Here is a 22,629-nt window from a genome sequence, read left to right as displayed (position 1 = left end):
ACGCTCCAGGAGTGTCCCTGGGCGTGCCCTGGCTGAGCTCACCTGTGTTCACCTGTGCCTGCCTGAGATCACCTGAGCCCACCTGTGTCCTCACCTGAGCCCACCTGTGCCCTCACCTGAGCCCACCTGTTCTCACCTGAGCCCACCTGTGCCCTCACCTGAGCCCACCTGTTCTCACCTGTGTTCACCTGTGCCTGCCTGAGCTCACCTGAGCCCACCTGTGCTCCCACCTGAGCCCACCTGTTCTCACCTGAGCCCACCTGTGCCCCCACCTGAGCCCACCTGTTCTCACCTGAGCCCACCTGTGTCCTCACCTGAGCCCACCTGTGCCCCCACCTGAGCCCACCTGTTCTCACCTGAGCCCACCTGTGCCCCCACCTGAGCCCACCTGTTCTCACCTGTGCCCGCAGATATCGTCGAGTGCCCCCGCCCAGCTCCCCTGGGCGCTGCGAGAACTCCCCGGGCAGCTTCAGGTGCATCTGCGGGCCCGGCTACACCTCCGAGCCCACGGGGACCCGGTGCCGAGGTCGGCACACCTGGGCACACCTGGGCACACCTGGGGATACCTAGGCACACCTGGGCACAGCCCAAACCCCATCTGTGCCCCTCAAACCACACCTGGGCACACCTGGGCACACCTGGGCAAAGCCCAAACCCCATCTGTGCCCCTCAAACCACACCTGGGCATGCCTGGGGACACCTGGGCACACCTGGGAACACCCTGGGCACACCTGGGCACACCTGGGCACACCCTGGGATACGCCTGGGCACACCTGGGCACAGCCCAAACCCCATCTGTGCCCCTGAAACCACACCTGGGCACACCTGGGCACACCTGGGGATACCTGGGCACACCTGGGCACTCCTGGGCACAGCCCAAACCCCATCTGTGCCCCTGAAACCACACCTGGGCACACCTGGGAACACCTGGGCACACCTGGGGACACCTGGGAACACCCTGGGATACACCTGGGCACTCCTGGGCACAGCCCAAACCCCATCTGTGCCCCTGAAACCACACCTGGGCACACCTGGGCACACCCGGGCACACCCGGGCACACCTGGGCACACCTGTGCCCTCACCTGTGCCCTCCCCGGTCCGCAGACGTGGACGAGTGCTCGCAGTCGCCCCCTGCCTGCGCCCACGGGCGCTGCCAGAACCGGCCCGGGGGCTTCGAGTGCGTCTGCCCGGGGGGGGTACCGGGGGCCGGGGGGCGACCGGCCCTGCCAGGGTGAGCGGACTGGGGGGACTGGGGGGACTGGGACTGGGGGGACTGGGGGGAATGGGGGGATTGGGGGGAACTGGGGGGACTGGGGGGACTGGGACTGGGGGGACTGGGGGGACTGGGGGGAGTGGGGGGAACTGGGGGGACTGGGGGGACTGGGGGGACTGGGGGGACTGGGGGGGACTGGGGGGACTGGGGGGACTGGGAGGGGACTGGGGGGAATGGGGGGACTGGGGGGGACTGGGGGGGACTGGGGGGGACTGGGAGGGGACTGGGGGGAATGGGGGGACTGGGGGGGACTGGGGGGACTGGGGGGGACTGGGGGGACTGGGGGGACTGGGAGGGACGGTGTCCCCCGGTGTCCCCTCAGATATCGACAAGTGCGAGAACTTGGGGTCACCATGACTCGGGGTTGTCATCCCATCGGGTCGCCGTCATGGGGTCGCCGTTATGGGGTCACCGTCATGGGGTCACCGTCATGGGGTCACCGTTATGGGGTCACCGTCATGGGGTCACCGTCATGGGGTCACCGTTATGGGGTCACCGTTATGGGGTCACCATTATGGGGTCACCATTATGGGGTCACCGTTATGGGGTCACCGTCATGGGGTCGCCGTCATGGGGTCACCGTTATGGGGTCGCCGTCATGGGGTCACCATTATGTGGTCACCGTTATGGGGTCACCGTCATGGGGTCACCGTCATGGGGTCACCGTCATGGGGTCACCGTTATGGGGTCACCGTCATGGGGTCACCGTTATGGGGTCACCGTTATGGGGTCACCGTTATGGGGTCACCGTCATGGGGTCACCGTCATGGGGTCACCGTTATGGGGTCACCGTTATGGGGTCACCGTTATGGGGTCACCGTCATGGGGTCGCCGTCATGGGGTCACCGTTATGGGGTCACCGTTATGGGGTCACCGTTATGGGGTCACCGTCATGGGGTCACCGTTATGGGGTCACCGTCATGGGGTCGCCGTCATGGGGTCACCGTTATGGGGTCACCGTTATGGGGTCACCGTCATGGGGTCACCGTCATGGGGTCACCGTCATGGGGTCGCCGTCATGGGGTCACCGTTATGGGGTCACCGTTATGGGGTCACCGTTATGGGGTCACCGTTATGGGGTCACCGTTATGGGGTCACCGTTATGGGGTCACCGTTATGGGGTCACCGTCATGGGGTCGCCGTTATGGGGTCGCCATGGCTTGTGGTCCCCAGATCTCCCGGGGCCACCACCCCATGACACTCCCGGTGTCCCCCAATGTCCCCCGGTGTCCCCCCGGTGTCCCCTCAGACATCGACGAGCGCGAGAACCACCTGGCGTGTCCCGGCCAGGAGTGCGTGAACTACCCGGGCTCCTTCCGGTGCCGGCCGTGTCCCGACGGCTTCCACCTGCGCCAGGGCTGCTGTGCAGGTACCTGCGCTCACCTGCGCTCACCTGGGCTCACCTGCGCTCACCTGTGCTCACCTGCGCTCACCTGGGCTCACCTGGGCTCACCTGGGCTCACCTGCGCTCACCTGGGCTCACCTGGGCTCACCTGCGCTCACCTGCGCTCCCCTGGGCTCCCCTCAGTGTCCCCTGTGTCACCAGGGATCCCCTAGATGAGTGGTGCTGGATCCCTCCCGGGGGATCAGGAGGCTCCCGTGGGTGCTGGATCCCTCCCAGGGGATCAGGAGGCTCCCGTGGGTGCTGGATCCCTCCCGGGGGATCCGCTCCCCTCACGGCCCCGCGTCCACGGCAGCACCTGCGCGTGGGCTGGGAGCAGCTGCTGACCACCATCGCCCGCACCATCAACGAGGTGGAGAACCAGATCCTGACCCGCGACGCCAAAGGGATCAGCCAGGAGCAGATGCAGGAGTTCAGGGCCTCCTTCAACCACTTCGACAAGGTCGGGGATCCCGGGGATCCCGGGGGGATCTGGGGGTGAGCCCCCGGCGCGGAGCGGCCCCGCGGGTTATCCCCCCGGAACGTGGGAATCGTCTCCTGTTTGTCCTCATTTCCTCGGATTTCCTCTCGTCTCCCCAGGACCACGGCGGCGCCCTGGGCCCGGAGGAGTTCAAGGCCTGTTTGATCAGCCTGGGCTACGACGTCGAGAACGACCGGCAGGTACTGCCCGCTTCCTCCTCCTCCTCCTCCTCCTCCTCCTCCCCTTCCTGCCTGCCTGCCTGCCTTCTTTCCTTCCCTCCTTCCTTCCTTTTGTGGGCTGGTTTTTCCTCTAACGGATTCTCTGCTTTTCTCTTCCTCCTCCTCCTCCTCCTCCTCCTCCTCCTCCTCCTCTCCTTCCTTCCTTCCTTCCTTCCTTCCTTCCGTGGGCTGGTTTTCTCCTCTCCTCCCTTCCCCTCCCCCTAAAGGATCCCCGGGCCCCCCTAAAGGATCCCCAGGAACCCCTAAAGGAACCCCAGGAACCCCTGAAGGATCCCCGGGCCCCCCTAAAGGATCCCCGGGCCCCCCTAAAGGATCCCAGGAACCCCTGAAGGATCCCCAGGAACCCCTAAAGGATCCCCAGGAACCCCTGAAGGATCCCCGGGCCCCCCCTGAAGGATCCCCGGGCCCCCCCTAAAGGATCCCAGGAACCCCTGAAGGATCCCCGGGCCCCCCTAAAGGATCCCAGGAACCCCTGAAGGATCCCCGGGCCCCCTAAAGGATCCCCGGGCCCCCCTAAAGGATCCCAGGAACCCCTAAAGGATCCCCAGGAACCCCTAAAGGATCCCAGGAACCCCTAAAGGATCCCCGGGCCTCCTAAAGGATCCCAGGAACCCCTAAAGGATCCCCGGGCCCCCTAAAGGATCCCAGGAACCCCTAAAGGATCCCAGGAACCCCTAAAGGATCCCCAGGAACCCCTAAAGGATCCCAGGAACCCCTAAAGGATCCCAAGAACCCCTAAAGGATCCCAGGAACCCCTAAAGGATCCCCGGGCCTCCTAAAGGATCCCAGGCAACCAAGCGTCCCTCCGTTACCATGGCAACCACAGCGCGTCACGGCCGCCGTCTTCGCTCCGGGCACCGCCAACCGCTTCCGCCCCTCTCAGCCAATCACAACCTCCCGTCCCCTCCCACGTGACCCGGCCCGGAAGGCGACCCCGGAAGCGCCGCCGCCGCCATGGACGCCGCCGCTCCCCGTGAGTTCCGGGCGGTCCCGGGAGGGAATTTCGTGGTTTAAACCTCATTAAATTCACCTTTCCCCTCCTTTTTTAAGCCCCGAAACGCCGAGGCCCCGCTCGCTTGGCCGATCCGCGGCCTCTCTTCGAGGACACGAGCGCTACCGGAGCTTCACCGGGGCGCGGGTTCGGGGCTCCGCCGCCGCCTTCGGCCTCGCCCGCCGCCTCCTCCTCATCGTCGTCGCCGTTTCCCCCTCCCGGGGCTTTCCTGGCCGAGCCCGTGTCCAGCTTGGCCGCCGCCTACGGCAGCAGCTTGGCCTCGCACGTGGAGGGGAATGTGCGTGGAGAACGGGGGGAGAACGGGGAAATAGCGGGGGAATAGCGGGGGAATAGCGGGGGAATAACGGGGAATGACGGGGGAATGACGGGGAAATAACGGGGAAATAACGGGGGAATAACGGGGGAATAACGGGGGAATAACGGGGAAATAACGGGGGAAATAACGGGGGAAATGACGGGGAAATGACGGGGGAATGACGGGGGAAATAACGGGGAAATAACGGGGGAATAACGGGGAAATAACGGGGAAATAACGGGGGAATAACGGGGGAATAACGGGGGAATAACGGGGGGAAATAACGGGGGAATAACGGGGGAATAACGGGGGAAATAACGGGGGAATGACGGGGAATGACGGGGGAATGACGGGGGAATGACGGGGGAATGACGGGGGAATGACGGGGGAATAACGGGGGAATGACGGGGGAATAACGGGGGAAATAACGGGGGAATGACGGGGGAAATAACGGGGAAATAACGGGGGAATAACGGGGGAATAACGGGGGAAATAACGGGGGAATGACGGGGGAATGACGGGGGAATGACGGGGGAATGACGGGGAAATGACGGGGGAATAACGGGGGAATAACGGGGGAAATAACGGGGGAATGACGGGGGAATGACGGGGGAATGACGGGGGAATGACGGGGGAATGACGGGGGAATGACGGGGAAATGACGGGGGAATAACGGGGGAATAACGGGGGAAATAACGGGGAAATGACGGGGGAATAACGGGGGAATAACGGGGGAAATAACGGGGGAATGACGGGGGAAATAGCGGGGAAAAATTGGGGGAAAGTCGGGGAAAATTGGGGAGGGGAATGGGGAAAAAACGGGGGGAACATGGGGGGGAAAAAAAAAAACAAATCAAAAATCCCGGCGGGGGGGAAATTGGGAAAACCCGGGGGTAAATTGGGAAAAAAAAAAATCGGGGGGGAAAAAAAAAACGGGGGAAAATGGGGGGAAAAAAAATCGGGGAAAATTGGGGGGAAATTGGGAAGAACCCGGCGGGGAGGGAAAAAAAAAACAGGGAAGAAATCGGGAAAATTTAGGGGAAAAAAAAAAAAAAAACAAAAACGGGAAAAACTGGGAAAAAAAACCCGGGAAAAGCCGGGAAAACCGTGGGCCAACCCGGGAATAATTCCCGTGGCACAGCTGGGCCGCTGGCTGCCCGTGGGGAGGCTGAAATATTATTTCGCCGTGGACACCGTGTACGTGGCCAGGAAACTGCGGCTGCTCGTCTTCCCCTTCGGCCACCAGGTGCTGGGGGGAACTGGGGGGCACTGGGGGGCACTGGGAGGGAACTGGGATGGACTGGGGGGCACTGGGGGGCACTGGGAGGGGTTTGTGGGGTACACTGGGGGAACTGGGATGGACTGGGGGGCACTGGGGGGCACTGGGATGGACTGGGGGGCACTGGGAGGGAACTGGGGGGCACTGGGAGGGGATTGGGTGGCACTGGGGGGCACTGGGGGGCACTGGGAGGGAACTGGGATGGACTGGGATGGACTGGGGGGCACTGGGAGGGAACTGGGGGGCACTGGGATGGGATTGGGTGGCACTGGGGGGCACTGGGAGGGAACTGGGATGGACTGGGATGGACTGGGGGGCACTGGGAGGGAACTGGGAGGGGTTTGTGGGGTACACTGGGGGAACTGGGAGGGACTGGGGGGCACTGGGAGGGGATTTAAGGGGACTGGGAGGGACTGGGAGGGGTTTGTGGGGCACTGGGATGAGATTGGGGGGCACTGGGGGGCACTGGGAGGGGATTTAAGGGGACTGGGATGGACTGGGGGGCACTGGGAGGGAACTGGGAGGGGTTTGTGGGGCACTGGGATGGGATTGGGGGGCACTGGGGGGCACTGGGAGGGAACTGGGAGGGGTTTGTGGGGCACTGGGATGGGATTGGGGGGCACTGGGGGGCACTGGGAGGGAACTGGGATGGACTGGGATGGACTGGGGGGCACTGGGGGGCACTGGGAGGGGTTTGTGGGGCACTGGGATGGACTGGGGGGCACTGGGAGGGGATTTAAGGGGACTGGGAGGGGTTTGTGGGGTACACTGGGGGCACTGGGAGGGAACTGGGAGGGACTGGGAGGGGATTGGGGGGGCACTGGGATGGACTGGGAGGGGATTTAAGGGGACTGGGATGGACTGGGAGGGGATTGGGGGGGCACTGGGATGGACTGGGAGGGGATTTAAGGGGACTGGGATGGACTGGGAGGGGATTGGGGGGGCACTGGGATGGACTGGGAGGGGATTTAAGGGGACTGGGATGGACTGGGGGGCACTGGGAGGGGATTGGGGGGCACTGGGAGGGGTTTGTGGGGTACACTGGGGGAACTGGGAGGGACTGGGAGGGACTGGGAGGGGATTGGGGGGGCACTGGGATGGACTGGGAGGGGATTTAAGGGGACTGGGATGGACTGGGAGGGGATTGGGGGGGCACTGGGATGGACTGGGAGGGGATTTAAGGGGACTGGGATGGACTGGGGGGCACTGGGAGGGGATTGGGGGGCACTGGGATGGACTGGGAGGGGATTTAAGGGGACTGGGATGGACTGGGGGGCACTGGGATGGGATTGCGGGGCATTTGGGGGCACTGGGAGGAACTGGGGGGAACCGGGATAGGGTTTGGGGGGTGTACTGGGGGGGACTGGGATGGACTGGGAGGGGGTTTGGGGTATATTGGGGGGATTTAGGGTCACTGGGAGGGGCTGGGGGTCACTGGGAGGGATTTAGGGGTTATACTGGGGGGGACTGGGAGGGACTGGAAAGGGTTTTAATGGGATTCGGAGCTAGTTTGGGGTGTTTTGGGACATTTTGGGGTGTTTTGGGATGTTTTTGGGGTGTTTTGGGGGGTTGTTGGGGTGTTTTGGGATATTTTGTAGCGGTTTGGGGGGATTTTTGAGTGGTTTGTGTTGTTTTGGGGTGTTTTGGGGTGTTTTGGGGTGTTTTTCGGGTGTTTTTTCGGGTGTTTTTTGGGTGTTTTGGGGTGTTCTGGGATATTTTGTGGTGGTTTTGGGGTATTTTTGAGTGTTTTGTGTTATTTTGGGGTGTTTTGGGGTGTTCTGGGACATTTTGGGGTGGTTTGGGGTGTTTTTTGGGGTGTTTTTGGGGTGTTTTGGGGTGTTCTGGGATATTTTGCGGTGGTTTGGGGGTAGTTTGGGGGGATTTTTGAGTGGTTTGTGTTGTTTTGGGGTGTTTTGGGGTGGTTTTGGGGTCCCTGACACCCCCAGACCCGCCCCCCCAGGACTGGCAGGTTCGGTACCAGCAGGACGCTCCCGTCGCCCCCCCGCTTCGATGTCAACGCCCCCGACCTTTATATCCCGGGTAGGGACCCCCCAAAACTGCCCTGGGACCCCCAAAATCCATCTTGGGACCCCCCAAAACTGCCCTGGGACCCCCAAAATCCATCTCGGGACCCCCAAAACCGCCCTGGGACCCCCAAAATCCATCTCGGGACCCCCAAAACCCCCCAGGACCCCCAAAATCCATCTCGGGACCCCCAAAACCCCCCAGGACCCCCAAAATCCATCTCGGGACCCCCAAAACCGCCCTGGGACCCCCAAAATCCATCTCGGGACCCCCCAGAACCCCCCAAAATCCATCTCGGGACCCCCCAGAACCCCCCAAAATCCATCTTGGGACCCCCAAAACCCCCCCGGGACCCCCAAAATCCATCTTGGGACCCCCCAAAACCCCCTGGGACCCCCAAAATCCATCTCGGGACCCCCAAAACCCCCCAGGACCCCCAAAATCCATCTCGGGACCCCCAAAACCCCCCAGGACCCCCAAAATCCATCTCGGGACCCCCCAAAACCACCCTGGGACCCCCAAAATCCATCTCGGGACCCCCAAAACCCCCTGGGACCCCCAAAATCCATCTCGGGACCCCCAAAACCCCCCAGGACCCCCAAAATCCATCTTGGGACCCCCCAAAACCACCCTGGGACCCCCAAAATCCATCTCGGGACCCCCAAAACCCCCCAGGACCCCCAAAATCCATCTTGGGACCCCCCAAAACCACCCTGGGACCCCCAAAATCCATCTTGGGACCCCCCAAAACCACCCTGGGACCCCCAAAATCCATCTCGGGACCCCCAAAATCCCCCAGGACCCCCAAAATCCATCTCGAGACCCCCAAAACCCCCCTGGGACCCCCAAAATCCATCTCGGGACCCCCCAAAACCACCCTGGGACCCCCAAAATCCATCTCGGGACCCCCCAGAACCCCCCAAAATCCATCTTGGGACCCCCCAAAACCCCCTGGGACCCCCAAAATCCATCTCGGGACCCCCCAAAACCACCCTGGGACCCCCAAAATCCATCTCGGGACCCCCCAGAACCCCCCAAAATCCATCTTGGGACCCCCCAAAACCACCCTGGGACCCCCAAAATCCATCTCGGGACCCCCAGGACCCCCAAAATCCATCTCGGGACCCCCCAAAACCACCCTGGGACCCCCAAAATCCATCTCGAGACCCCCCAAAACCCCCTGGGACCCCCAAAATCCATCTCGGGACCCCCCAGGACCCCCAAAATCCATCTCGGGACCCCCCAAAACCCCCCTGGGACCCCCAAAATCCATCTCGGGACCCCCAAAATCCATCTCGGGACCCCCCAGAACCCCCCAGGACCCCCAAAATCCATCTCAAGACCCCCCAAAACCCCCCTGGGACCCCCAAAATCCATCTCGAGACCCCCCAGAACCCCCCAAAATCCATCTCGGGACCCCCCAAAACCACCCTGGGACCCCCAAAATCCATCTCGGGACCCCCCAGAACCCCCCAGGACCCCCAAAATCCATCTCAAGACCCCCCAAAACCACCCTGGGACCCCCAAAATCCATCTCGGGACCCCCAAAACCCCCCAAAATCCATCTCGGGACCCCCCAAAACCACCCAGGACCTCCCAAATCCATCTCGGGACCCCCCAGAACCCCCCAAATCCATCTTGGGACCCCCCAGGACCCCCAAAATCCACCTTGGGACCCTCAAAACTTCAAAATTCTCCCCCCTCCCCCCAAAGAAACCCCAAATCTCCCCCCCCCAAACCCCCCCCCAAAAAAAATCCTCCAAAATTTCCTCCAAAATTCCTCAAATCTCCCCAAAATCCCTCAAAACCTCCCCCCCTCCCCCAAAAAAACCCCAATTTTCCCCACCCAAAAAAAACCCCAAATCTCCCTAATTTTTTTTCCCACCCCAAAACCCCCCAAATCAATCCCCAAAATCTCCCCTTCCCCTAAAACCAAATAAAAATCCCCAATTTTTTCCCCCTAAAACCAAAACAATCCCCAATTTTTTTCCCCCTAAAACCAAAAAATCCCCAATTTTTTCCCCCTAAAACCAAAACCAATCCCCAATTTTTTTCCCCTAAAACCAAAACCAATCCCCAATTTTTTTCCCCCTAAAACCAAAACAATCCCCAATTTTTTTCCCCCTAAAACCAAAAAATCCCCAATTTTTTCCCCCTAAAACCAAAACCAATCCCCAATTTTTTTCCCCTTAAAACCAAATAAAAATCCCCAATTTTTTCCCCCTAAAACCAAAAAATCCCTAATTTTTTTCCCCCTAAAACCAAATAAAAATCCCCAATTTTTTTCCCCCTAAAACCAAAACCATCCCCAATTTTTTTCCCCTTAAAACCAAATAAAAATCCCCAATTTTTTCCCCCTAAAACCAAAAAATCCCCAATTTTTTCCCCCTAAAACCAAACCAATCCCCAATTTTTTCCCCCTAAAACCAAATAAAAATCCCCAATTTTTTTCCCCCTAAAACCAAATAAAAATCCCCAATTTTTTTCCCCCTAAAACCAAATAAAAATCCCCAATTTTTTCCCCTTAAAACCAAAACAATCCCCAATTTTTGTTCCCCTAAAACCAAACCAATCCCCAATTTTTTTCCCCTAAAACCAAATAAAAATCCCCAATTTTTTTCCCCCTAAAACCAAAACAATCCCAAATTTTTTCCCCCTAAAACCAAATAAAAATCCCCATTTTTTTTCCCCCTAAAACCAAAAAATCCCCAATTTTTTTCCCCCCTCCCCTCTCTCAGCCATGGCCTTCCTCACCTACATCCTCCTCGCCGGCCTCGCTCTGGGCACCCAAAACAGGTACAAAAACCCCCCAAAATTCCCATTTTTTCTCTTTTTTTTCCTGTTTTTTTTTCTGTTTTTTCCCCCTAAATCCCTTTCCCCACTTCCCGTTTTCTCCCCACGGGAATCTTGGCAGGTTTTCCCCGGACAGCCTGGGCTTGGTGGCCAGCTCGGCGCTGGCGTGGCTGCTGCTGGAGGTGCTGAGCGTCCTCCTGAGCCTTTACCTGGTCACCGTCAGCACCGACCTGACGCCCGTCGACCTCCTGGCCTTCGCCGGCTACAAATACGTGGGGTGAGCCCAAATTTTGGGGAAGGGGGATCAGATTTCCCCTTTTTTTTTGGGAAGAGAGAGAAAAAAAAAAAAAAAAAAAAAAAATTTCGCTTTTTTTTTTTTTTTTTTTTTTCTCACCCCCCCGAATTTTGCGGGTCAAGGAGAAAAAAAAAAAGAAAAAAGAAAAAAAAAATCGCTTTTTTTTTTTTTTCTTTGAATCCTAATTTGGTTCCGCTGAAATTCCGTGGTGGTTTGGGTTTTTTTTTTTTTTTTTTTCAGTCTTGATTTTTCCTGCGGAAATTCCGTGGGTTTTATCCTGATTTTTCCCCTGAAATTCCGTGGTTTTTTATCCTCATTTTTCCCCTGAAATTCCGTGGTTTTTTATCTTCATTTTTTTCCCCTGAAATTCCATGGGTTTTTATCCTGATTTTCCCCCTGAAATTCCGTGGGTTTTATCCTGATTTTTCCCCTGAAATTCCGTGGGTTTTATCCTGATTTTTCCCCTGAAATTCCGTGGGTTTTATCCTGATTTTTCCCCTAAAATTTCACATTTTTATCCTAATTTTCCCCCTGAAATTCCGTGTTTTTTATCCTGATTTTTCCTCCTGAAATTCCGTGGTTTTTTATCCTAATTTTTTCCCCTGAAATTTCACGGTTTTTACCCTAATTTTCCCCTTGAAATTCCATGGGTTTTATCCTCATTTTTCCCGCCGAAATTCCGTGGTTTTTATCCTCATTTTTCCCCTGAAATTCCGTGTTTTTTATCCTGATTTTTCCTCCTGAAATTCCGTGGGTTTTATCCTAATTTTCCCCTAAAATTTCACGTTTTTATCCTGATTTTCCCCCTGAAATTCCGTGTTTTTTATCCTGATTTTTCCCCTAAAATCTCACATTTTTACCCTAATTTTCCCCTTGAAATTCCATGGGTTTTACCCTCATTTTTCCCGCCGAAATTCCGTGGTTTTTATCCTAATTTTCCCCTGAAATTTCACGATTTTATCCTGATTTTTCCTCCTGAAATTCCGTGTTTTTTATCCTAATTTTTCCCCTAAAATTTCACGTTTTTATCGTAAATTTTCCCCCTGAAATTCCGTGGGTTTTATCCTAATTTTCCCCTAAAATTTCACGGTTTTTATCCTGATTTTTCCCCTAAAATCTCACATTTTTATCCTAATTTTTCCTGCAGAAATTTCACGGTTTTATCCTAATTTTTCCTCCTGAAATTCCGTGGTTTTTATCCTCATTTTTCCCCTGAAATTTCACATTTTTATCCTGATTTTTCCTGCAGAAATTCCGTGGGTTTTATCCTAATTTTTCACCTAAAATTTCACGTTTTTATCGTAAATTTTCCCCCTGAAATTCTGCCGGTTTTTATCCTAATTTTTCCTGCGGAAATTCCATGGGTTTTATCCTATTTTTTCCCGCCGAAATTCTGTGTTTTTACCCTAATTTTTCCCCTAAAATCTCACATTTTTACCCTCATTTTCCCCATGAAATTCCATGGTTTTTACCCTAATTTTTCTCCTAAAATCTCACATTTTTACCCTCATTTTTCCCCTAAAATCTCCCATTTTTACCCTCATTTCCCCCGCTGAAATTCCGTGTTTTTACCCTCATTTTTCCCCTGAAATCTCCCGTTTTTACCCTCGTTTTCCCTGCCGAAATTCCCTGGTTTTATCCCGTCCCTGTCGCAGGATGATCGTGGGGCTGCTGGCCGGGCTGGCGCTGGGCAGGGCCGGGTACTACGTGGCCTTGAGTTGGTGCTGCCTCAGTATTTTCGTCTTTATGGTGAGTCCTGGGGGGCTTTAATTGGATTTGGGGGAATTTGGGGGAATTTTGGGAATTCTGGGGATTTTTGGGGATTTTTGGGGGTTTTTGGGGGGTTGTTTTTCTGTTTTGTTTTCGTTTTATTTTTATTTTTCCCCCAGATCCGGACGCTGGGGCTGAAGCTGCTCCTAGAAGTCTCAGCCCAGGAGTTTTTGGGCCGGATTTTGGGGCTTTTTAATGGGATTTTTCTGGGAATTTTTTCACTTTGAGGGGTTTTATCCCGACTTTTTCCCGGATTCCCCCAGATCCGGACGCTGGGGCTGAAGCTGCTCCCAGAAGTCTCAGCCCAGGAGGTTTTGGGCTGGATTTTGGGGCTTTTTATGGGATTTTTCTGGGAATTTTTTCACTTTGCGGGGTTTTAAGGACCCGAGGAGTCGATCCCGGTGTCCGAAATCCCGATTTTTTCCCGGATTCCCCCAGATCCGGACGCTGGGGCTGAAGCTGCTCCCAGAAGTCTCAGCCCAGGAGTTTTTGGGGTGGATTTTGGGGCTTTTTATGGGATTTTTCTGGGAATTTTTTCACTTTGCGGGGTTTTAAGGAGTCGATCCCGGTGTCCGAAATCCCGATTTTTTCCCGGATTCCCCCAGATCCGGACGCTGGGGCTGAAGCTGCTCCCAGAAGTCTCAGCCCAGGAGGTTTTGGGCTGGATTTTGGGGCTTTTTATGGGATTTTTCTGGGAATTTTTTCATTTTAAGGGGTTTTAAGGACCCGAGGAGTCGATCCCGGTGTCCGAAATCCCGATTTTTTCCCGGATTCCCCCAGATCCGGGCGCTGGGGCTGAAGCTGCTCCCAGAAGTCTCAGCCCAGGAGGTTTTGGGCCGGATTTTGGGGCTTTTTAATGGGATTTTTCTGGGAATTTTTTCACTTTGCGGGGTTTTAAGGAGTCGATCCCAGTGTCCGATATCCCGATTTTTTCCCGGATTCCCCCAGATCCGGACGCTGGGGCTGAAGCTGCTCCCAGAAGTCTCAGCCCAGGAGTTTTTGGGGTGGATTTTGGGGCTTTTTATGGGATTTTTCTGGGAATTTTTTCACTTTGCGGGGTTTTAAGGACCCGAGGAGTCGATCCCGGTGTCCGATATCTCGACTTTTTCCCGGATTCCCCCAGATCCGGACGCTGAGGCTGAAGCTGCTCTCGGAGGCGGCGGCCGAGGGGGTTTTGGTGCGCGGGGCCAAGAACCAGCTGCGGATGTACCTGACCATGGCCATCGCCGCTGCCCAGCCGCTCTTCATGTACTGGCTCACCTTCCACCTGCTCAGGTGAGCCAGGATCCTGCCCGGAATTCCCGGGAAAAATCCCCGAATTCCAGAGATTTTCCCCCCCCGAAAAAAAAAAAAAAAAGAAACTCCCCCGTCGTTTTCGGCGCTTTCAGTAAACGGAATTTGAGGAGGTTTCGGTGTCTCTGTGTGGAAATTTTTTGGGATTTGGTTTTTTTTTGGGAGGGGGGGGAGGGTTGGATGTTGGGGATACTCCCCCCTCCCCCCCCGTGATCCCCAAATTCCTGGGAAAAACCCCGGGATTCCAGAGTTTCCCCTCCCAAAATTCCCGTTTTTTTTTCCCAGTCGCCTCAATAAATGGAATTCGAGGAAATTTTGGGTTCTTTGTGTCGGTTTTTTCGGGGGGGGGGGCGGGGGGGGGAAGTTTTGGGAGGGATTTGAGGGTTTGTCCCAAGTTTTTGGAGGGTTTGGATGATGGGAAGATCCCACCTCCCCCCCCGAGACCCCAGATTTCCAGGAAAAATCCCCAAATTCCAGAGATTTCCCGTCCAAAAAAACCCCACTGGGCGCTTTAAGCTCTGCCGGGGGAGGACCTGGGGGGTTTGCGCTCCCAAATTTGGGGGAATTCGGGGAATTTTCAGGGATTCAAACCCATCCTGGGGTCCCAAAAATTCCACCTGGGATTCCAAAGTTCCTCTTGAATCTCTGGAATTCTCTCGGAGCTGCAGGAAAACCCTGGAACGTCCCATCCGTGGATCCAAGGAACACCCAAAGAGGGTTTTTTTTTCCCCTTTTTTTCCCCGTTTTCCCACTTTTTGCCCCCGTTTTTCCCACTTTTCCCCCATTTCCCCTCCATTCTTTCCAATCTTTTCCCAATTTCGCCCCCAAAATTCACGGGATCGTCTCCGCCAGCATTCCCGGAATCCCTCAAATCCCATTTTTCCTCCTTTTTTTCCCCATTTCCTCCCTTTCCCCACCACTTTCCCCTCGATTTTTCCCCATTTCCTCATCAGTTTTTCCCAGTTTTCCTCCATTTTTCCAAATTTCTCCCATTTATTCCCCACTTTCCCTTCATTCTTCCTCATTTTCCCCATTCCTGGTTTTTTGGGGGGTTTTTTTTAAGGATCTCTTGGAATTCCCCACCCCAAACCCCCCAAACTCTCCCAAAAAAACCCACTCGGAATTGCGAAATTAAGAATTTTTATAACAAATCCTCAGAGAGATGAAGAATTCCAGCTTTTTTTTTTTTTTTTTTTTGGCTTTTTTTTTTTTAGGGAATCCCAGGATCCTGAGAGGATTCCCAGCTGGATTCAGAAACAAAACAGAAAAAAAAAAAAAAAAAAATCCCGGGATTTTCTATTTTTTTTTTCCCTCTTTTTTTTTTTTTTTTTTTTTGTTATTTTGGTTTTTTTGTTGTTTTTGGGGTTTTTTTTACCAAAAAAAGTCTCGGATCCAACGCCGGGAAAACAAAACAAAACAAAACAAAACCCCCACCCTCGTAAAATTAAATTTTTTTTTAAAAATCCCAAAAATTTCCCCCCCCCCCAAAAAAATTTAAAAAAAAAAAAAGTTCCAAGAAAAAACTCCCCCCCAAAAAAATTCGCCAAAACATCCCCCCAATAAATAAGTAAATAAATTAAAATACACTTTTATATAAATTAATTATAGAAATCAAATAAAGGAAATAAATTATATCAATTATATAAAGGATATCAATAATAAAGAAGTCAATTTTTAACAATAAAGTAAAATAAAATAAAACAAAACAGAACAGAACAAAACAAAATAAAACAAAATAAAATAAAATAAATTAAAATAAAATAAAACAAAATAAATCAAAACAAAATAAAATAAAATAAAATAATAAAATAAAACAAAATAAAATAAATTAAAATAAAATAAAACAAAATAAAACAAAACAAAATAAAATAATAAAATAAAACAAAATGAAATAAAATAAAATAAAACAAAACAAAATAAAATAAAATAAAACAAAATAAAATAAAATAAAATAAAACAAAAAACAAAATAAAATAAAATAAAATAAAATAATAAAATAAAACAAAATAAAATAAAACAAAATAAAATAAAATAAAATAAAATAAAACAAAATAAAATAAAATAAAATAATAAAATAAAACAAAACAAAATAAAAGAAAAGAAAAGAAAAGAAAAGATAAAACAAAACAAAACAAAACAAAACAAAATAAAACAAAATAAAATAAAATAAAATAAAACAAAACAAAATAAAACAAAATAAAATAAAATAAAATAAAATAAAACAAAATAAAATAAAATAAAATAATAAAATAAAACAAAATAAAATAAAATAAAATAAAATAAAATAAAATAAAATAAAATAATGTCCTGGAAAGTCCCAAAAAAATCCCTAAAAAAAAAAAAAATTCAAATAAAACTCAATTCCCCTTTGGGAGTGGCAGGCTCGGGGGGGGAGGGGGATCCGAAATTCCCAAATTAAAAAAAAAAAAAACCCCACAAAATTCCCGCAAGGGCGTCCGTGGACAAGGAGTTTAAAAAAATATCTTTGAAACCATCTGAGCTTAAAAATAGACGACGAAGTGAAGCTTAAAATCCCACCCGGAGGAGTCCCCGGAGCGGCTCCGGAAGGTTCCGGAAGCCTTGGGACGGCTCCGGGCGGGTCCTGGCAGCGCCTCCGGACCTTCTGGAGAAGTTCCGGAGCAGTTCCAAAGGTCCTGGATGGTTCGGGAGGGGTTGAGGTGGATCCAGAGGGGACCTTGGAGAACTTCCGGAGGTTCTGGATGGTTCTGGAGCAGTTCCGGAGGTTCTGGAGGGGTTGGGGTGGATCCAGAGGGGCTGGAGCAGCTCCAGAATTGTCCTCGCAGCGATTCTGGAGCTCCCGGAGCAATTCGGGAGCTCCTGGATCGATGCCAGCCGTTCCAGAGGCGTCCTTGGAGCGGTTCCGGAGCTCTTGGAGCGGGTCTGGAGCTCTTGGAGCAGTTCTGGAGCTCTTGGATCTATCCCAGAGGCGTCCTTGGAGCAATTCCGGAGCTCTTGGAACAATTCCGGAGCTCTTGGAGCAATTCCGGAGCTCTTGGAGCAATTCCGGAGCTCTTGGAGCAATTCCGGAGCTCTTGGAACAATTCCGGAGCTCTTGGAGCAATTCCGGAGCTCTTGGAGCAATTCCGGAGCTCTTGGAACAATTCCGGAGCTCTTGGAGCAATTCCGGAGCTCTTGGAGCAATTCTGGATCTCCTGGATCAACCCCAGCCATCCCAGATGAGTCCTTGGAGCCACTCCGGAGCTCCTGGAGCGATTCTGGAGTCCTCGGAGCCACTCTGGATCTCCTGGATCAGTCCTGGAGCCCTCGGAGCCACTCCGGAGCTCCTGGATCGGTGCTGGAGCCCTTGGAGCCGCTCCGGATCTCCTGGAGCGATTCTGGAGTCCTTGGAGCCACTCTGGATCTCCTGGATCAGTCCTGGAGTCCTTGGAGCCACTCCGGAGCTCTTGGAGCGATTCTGGAATCCTTGGAGCCACTCCGGATCTCCTGGATTGGTCCTGGAGTCCTCGGAGCCACTCTGGAGCTCCTGGAGCGATTCTGGAGTCCTCAGAGCCGCTCCGGATCTCCTGGATCGGTGCTGGAGCCCTCGGCGCCGCTCTGGATCCCCTGGATCGGTCCTGGAGCCCTCGGCGCTGCTCCGGATCCCCTGGATCAATTCTGGAGTCCTCGGAGCCGCTCCGGATCTCCTGGATGGGTGCTGGAGCCCTCGGCGCCGCTCCGGATCTCCTGGATCGGTCCTGGAGCCCTCGGCGCCGCTCCGGATCCCCTGGATCAGTCCTGGAGCCCTCGGAGCCGCTCTGGAGCTCCTGGATCAGTCCTGGAGCCCTCGGCGCCGCTCCGGATCCCCTGGATGGGTGCTGGAGCCCTCGGCGCCGCTCCGGATCTCCTGGATCAGTCCTGGAGCCCTCAGCGCCACTCCGGATCCCCTGGATGGGTGCTGGAGCCCTCGGCGCCGCTCCGGATCCCCTGGATGGGTGCTGGAGCCCTCGGCGCCGCTCCGGATCTCCTGGATCAGTCCTGGAGCCCTCAGCGCCGCTCCGGATCTCCTGGATCAGTCCTGGAGCCCTCGGAGCCGCTCCGGATCCCCTGGATGGGTGCTGGAGCCGCCCCGTCGCTCTCCGCAGCGGCCCCCGAAGCCCCGGCTGCCCCTCGGCGCCCACCCGCCGGGGTCCCCATCACGAGGCCGCCTCGGCGCCGTCCCCTCTGTCGCCCTCCCAGTCGCCCGCCCTCCCTTTGCCGGCCCCTCCGGCCCCTTCCAGGTGTTGCCAGCTGCCGGCCAGCTTGGAGGAGCCGGACCTGCCCATGGAGCCGCTCTGGGAGCCGTTGGTCTGCGAGCACACGTGCGCCTTGCCCTTGGCCTTGGCGCCGTGGCCGTTGTGGATCTTGTAGCGCATGAGGAGGATGAAGATGAAGACGAGCACGGAGGCCACGATGATGCCGCCGATGACGATGATCATGGTGCCGCCCAGGAACTGGGCCTGCAGCGAGCGGCAGGGCCGCGGCTGGGGCCGCGTGGAGAAGCGGGAGCAGCCCAGGGGCCGCGTGGCCGGCAGCGCCGTGCCGGCGTCCGAGAAGACGGCCAGCACGCACAGCTCGTAGTCGCGGCCCGGCGCCAGGTCCGACAGCGAGAACGAGGCGCTGGGCGCCGGGATCATCCTGCAACGGGGAAGGGGGACAGGGTTTGCCGGCGGCTTCGGCCTTCCTCCCAGGATTGGCCGCCTTCTTTCCAGTTTTCTCCCAAATTTTTTCCACCTTTTTTCCATTTTTTCCCAATTTTTTCCACCTTTTTTTCCTTTTTTTACAATTTTTTTCCACCATTTTTCCATTTTTTTCCCAATTTTTTCCGCCTTTTTTCCATTTTTTTCCCAATTTTTTCTGCCTGTTTTCCAGTTTTTTCCCGATTTTTTCCGCCTTTTTTTCCATTTTTTTTACAATTTTTTCCGCTTTTTTTCCATTTTTTTTCCCATTTTTTTTGCCTTTTTTCCATTTTTTCCCAATTTTTTTCCGCCTTTTTTCCTTTTTCTTTCCCATTTTTTTCCACCTTTTTTCCATTTTTTTCCCAATTTTTTCCGCCTTTTTTCCAGTTTTTTCCCAATTTTTTTCCACCTTTTTTCCAATTTTTTTCCCAATTTTTTTCCACCTTTTTTCCATTTTTTCCCAATTTTTTCCACCTTTTTTTCCTTTTTTTACAATTTTTTTCCACCATTTTTCCATTTTTTTCCCAATTTTTCCCGCCTTTTTTCCTTTTTTTTACAATTTTTTCTGCCTGTTTTCCAATTTTTTCCCAATTTTTTCTGCCTTTTTTCCATTTTTTTTACAATTTTTTCCGCCTGTTTTCCATTTTTTCCCAATTTTTTTTCCACCTTTTTCCAGTTTTTTCCCAATTTTTTCCAATTTTTTTTTCAATTTTTTCTGCCTTTTTCCCATTTTTTTTACAATTTTTTCCGCCTTTTTTCCATTTTTTCCCAATTTTTTTCCGCCTTCTTTCCATTATTTTTCCCAATTCTTTTTGCCTTTTTTCCATTTTTTTTACAATTTTTTCCGCCTTTTTTCCTTTTTTTTTTTTCCAATTTTTTCCACCTTTTTTCCATTTTTTTCCCAATTTTTTCCACCTTTTTTCCAATTTTTTTCCCCGCCTTTTTTCCAATTTTTTTTTCCAATTTTCTTCCAATTTTTTTCCACGATTTTTGCTCCTTTTCCCCCACTTTTATCCGATTTTTTCGGCCTGTTTTTCCCATTTATTTTCCGCGCTTTCTGACCCTTTCCCCCCCCACTTTTCCAACCTTTTCCCAGCTCCTTTTCCTGCTTTCCAACCCTTTCCCCATGCTTTTTATCCCCTTTTTCCGTCTTTTTTTTACCCCCTTTCCCACCCCCTTTCTCCACGCTCACCATCCCCTTTTCCAGCTCTTTTTCCATCTTCTCCAGCCCCACTCCCTTCTTCTCAGGACCCCTTCCCCCAACCCTTTTTCAATCTTTCCCACCCCCTTTCCCACATTTCCCGCTCCTTCCCCCCCCCCCCCATTTTCCCGCCCTCTTCCCCCACATTTCCCGCCCCGTTTTTTCCCCACTTCCCACCCCCTTCTCCCCGTTTTTCCACATCCTCCAGACCCTTCTCCACCTGCTTTCCCCCGCTTCCCGCCCGTTTTTTCCCCCCCCCCGCTTCCCACCCCCCGTTTCTCCGCACTCCCCCAATCCCTCATCCCTCTCCAAGCCCCCCGAAACTTCCTTTTCCCCGGGGGATGAAAATCACCGATAAACCAGGATCTCGTCGGCCGAGCTGTTGTACTGGATCTGGTACATCCTCAGGCCCTGCAGCTCCTCCTGCGGCGGCCACCGCACCAGGGCCGACGTGGCCGTCACCTCGGCCACCACCACCCCCCCTCTGTCCCCTCGCTCCAGCTTGGACTCGTTGGAGAAGCTGGACTTGGCCGAGATCAGGATGTCCGAGGGCTCGGGCCGGGCCGTGCCGCCCTTCCTCCCCTCCTCGTCCTCGCACTCGGTGCCGTTAGCGTCCGGCGTCACCCGGAACTCCACGGGCGCCGTCGACTCGCCGGCGGCGTTGGAGGCGATGCAGGTGAAGGTGCCTTGGTCTCCCGGCGCCGCCTCCAAGATATCCAAGGTCCCGTTTTGGTAAGAGACCGTCCTGGAGGTGTTGGCCACCAGTTTGCCGTCGGGAGCGATCCAGCGGACGTAAGGGTCGGGGTCGCCCACGGCTTTGCACTTGAGGGAGGCGCTCTGCCCGGCGGCCGCCACCAGCCGGGGGGTCCTGTGGGTGATCATGGGGGGCTCGCAGACGAACTCCTCCTCGCGGATGCTCCAGAAGTATTTCCCCATCAGCTCGGGAGGCGAGGCGCACGTCTCCAGGTCGTCCTCCCTGGTGAGGCGCCGCAGCCACACCAGCTCGCAGTTGCAGTGCAGAGGGTTCCCGCCAAAGCTCAGCACCAGCGAGGTCAGCGGGGAGCCTTTGGATTTGGCGTAGACGGGGATGCGGGAGAACAGCGGGTCGGGCGGGATCTTCTTCAGCTTGTTGGAGGTCATGTCCAGCCTGGCCAGCTTGTGCAGGTTGGAGAAAATCCCCTCGGGCACGAACTCGATGAGGTTGTGGTCCAGGCTCACCGTGTTGACGTTGGACAGCTTGGCCACCGTGCCCCACGGCACGTCCACCAGGTTGTTGTAGGACAAGTCCAGGTCCTCGATGGTCTCCAGGAAATCGTCCAGCGAGCCGGGCGAGATGAAGCTCAGCTGGTTGTTGCTGAGGATCAAGTGGCGCAGGTTGATCAGACCCTTGAAGTGCTCCTCGCCGACGGCCGTCAGGCGGTTGCTGTCCAGGTGCAGGGCGTGCAGCCCCCGCAGGTCGGCGAAGGCGTAAGGCATGATCTGGCTGATGGTGTTGCGCGACAGCGTGAGGTGGATGAGCTGCGTCATGTTGGCGAAGTCGCGCCGCCGCAGCACGGTGATGAAGTTGTCCATCAGGCGCAGCTCGGCCGTGCGCCGGTCGATGCCGGGCGGCACGAACAGCAGCCCCGTCTTGGTGCACAGGATGGTGAAGGACGGCGAGAGGTTCTGGCACGAGCAGCGCTTGGGGCACGGCGGAGGGTTGGCCACGGTGGCGGTGAAGAAGAAGAAGAGGAAGAGGAGGAGAGGAAGCAGGAGCTTTTCCATCGTCGGGGAAAACGGGAATCTGCGGGGCGGGGGGGGGGGGGGAAACGGCAGAGTTACCAAAAAAAAAAAAAAAAAAAATAAAAAACCCCCGGAGGAATCGGGAGAATCGGTTGAGTTTGGGGGCGAAAACCAAGTTTTAACGCCGCCAGGTGGAGGAAATCCGGCTGAGAGGGAAATCCCAAACCGGAGAAGGAGAAACGGGAATCCGGGAGGAAAAACGGCGGAGTGAGCCGGGGGAAAAAAAAAAAAAAAAACCAAACCAAAAGAAACGGAGAAAGTTGGGTGGATCCGTTGAGTTTTGGGGTTAAAACCAAGATTCCAGCCCAAGGGGTTGAGGAAATTCAGCTGAGAGGAAAACCCCGCACTTGAGGAGGGATTTCCTTCCTGAGAAGGGGAAACGGGAATCTGGGAGGAAAACCAGCGGAATTACGAAGGAGAACGGAAAAGAATCGGGTGAATGGGTTGAGTTTTGGGGTGAAAACCGAGTTTTAATCCCATGAGGTTGAGGAAAAGCAGTTGAGAGGGAAATCCCGAGGCTGAGAAGGAAAAAGGAGGGAAAAATCCGCGGAAACGTGGCGGAATTAGAAGGAAAATGAAGAGGGTTGGGTGAACGGGATGAGTTTTGGGGTCAAAACCAAGTTCGGGGTCAAGATCCCAGCCCAAGAGGTTGAGGAAGTTCAGCTGAGAGGGAAATCCCAAACCCGAGGAGATAAAAAACGGGAGAAACCCATGGAAAAGTGATGGAATTACGGGGAAAAAAAAAAAAAAAAACGGGATAAATCCATGAAAATGCGGCAGAATCTGGGGAAAAACGGGGAGAAATCCACGGAGAAAAATGGCAGAATTTGGGC

At 54.0% G+C, this 22,629-nt stretch overlaps 2 protein-coding genes across 2 annotated transcripts; one reads left to right on the top strand and one right to left on the bottom strand.

The window, feature by feature from the left end:
- Window positions 1-4,101: 4,101 nt before the first annotated feature.
- LOC136305452 (protein YIF1B-like) lies at window positions 4,102-14,450 on the top strand. Its single transcript, XM_066208712.1, is given in 9 exon segments — window positions 4,102-4,348; window positions 4,426-4,664; window positions 5,824-5,928; window positions 7,922-7,960; window positions 7,962-8,001; window positions 10,725-10,782; window positions 10,901-11,056; window positions 12,730-12,823; window positions 13,968-14,450. Coding segments are annotated over 9 exon segments (906 nt in total). The 5' UTR covers window positions 4,102-4,329; the 3' UTR covers window positions 14,124-14,450.
- A 3,766-nt stretch (window positions 14,451-18,216) lies between these two features.
- On the bottom strand, window positions 18,217-21,793 carry LOC136305457 (leucine-rich repeat and fibronectin type III domain-containing protein 1-like protein). The gene is made up of 2 exons (XM_066208719.1): window positions 20,367-21,793; window positions 18,217-18,772 (listed from the first exon to the last, which is right to left on the bottom strand). The coding sequence occupies exons 1-2, from the start codon at window positions 21,776-21,778 to the stop codon at window positions 18,292-18,294; spliced, it is 1,893 nt and encodes a 630-aa protein (XP_066064816.1). The 5' UTR covers window positions 21,779-21,793; the 3' UTR covers window positions 18,217-18,291.
- Between the last annotated feature and the right edge of the window lie 836 nt (window positions 21,794-22,629).

Source organism: Chamaea fasciata, unplaced genomic scaffold, assembly GCF_029207755.1.
Source record: "Chamaea fasciata isolate MVZ Bird 193981 ecotype frontalis unplaced genomic scaffold, bChaFas1.0.hap1 SCAF_424, whole genome shotgun sequence".
Taxonomy (NCBI): Eukaryota; Metazoa; Chordata; class Aves; order Passeriformes; family Sylviidae; genus Chamaea; species Chamaea fasciata.
This window is presented reverse-complemented; position numbering and strand designations above follow the sequence as displayed.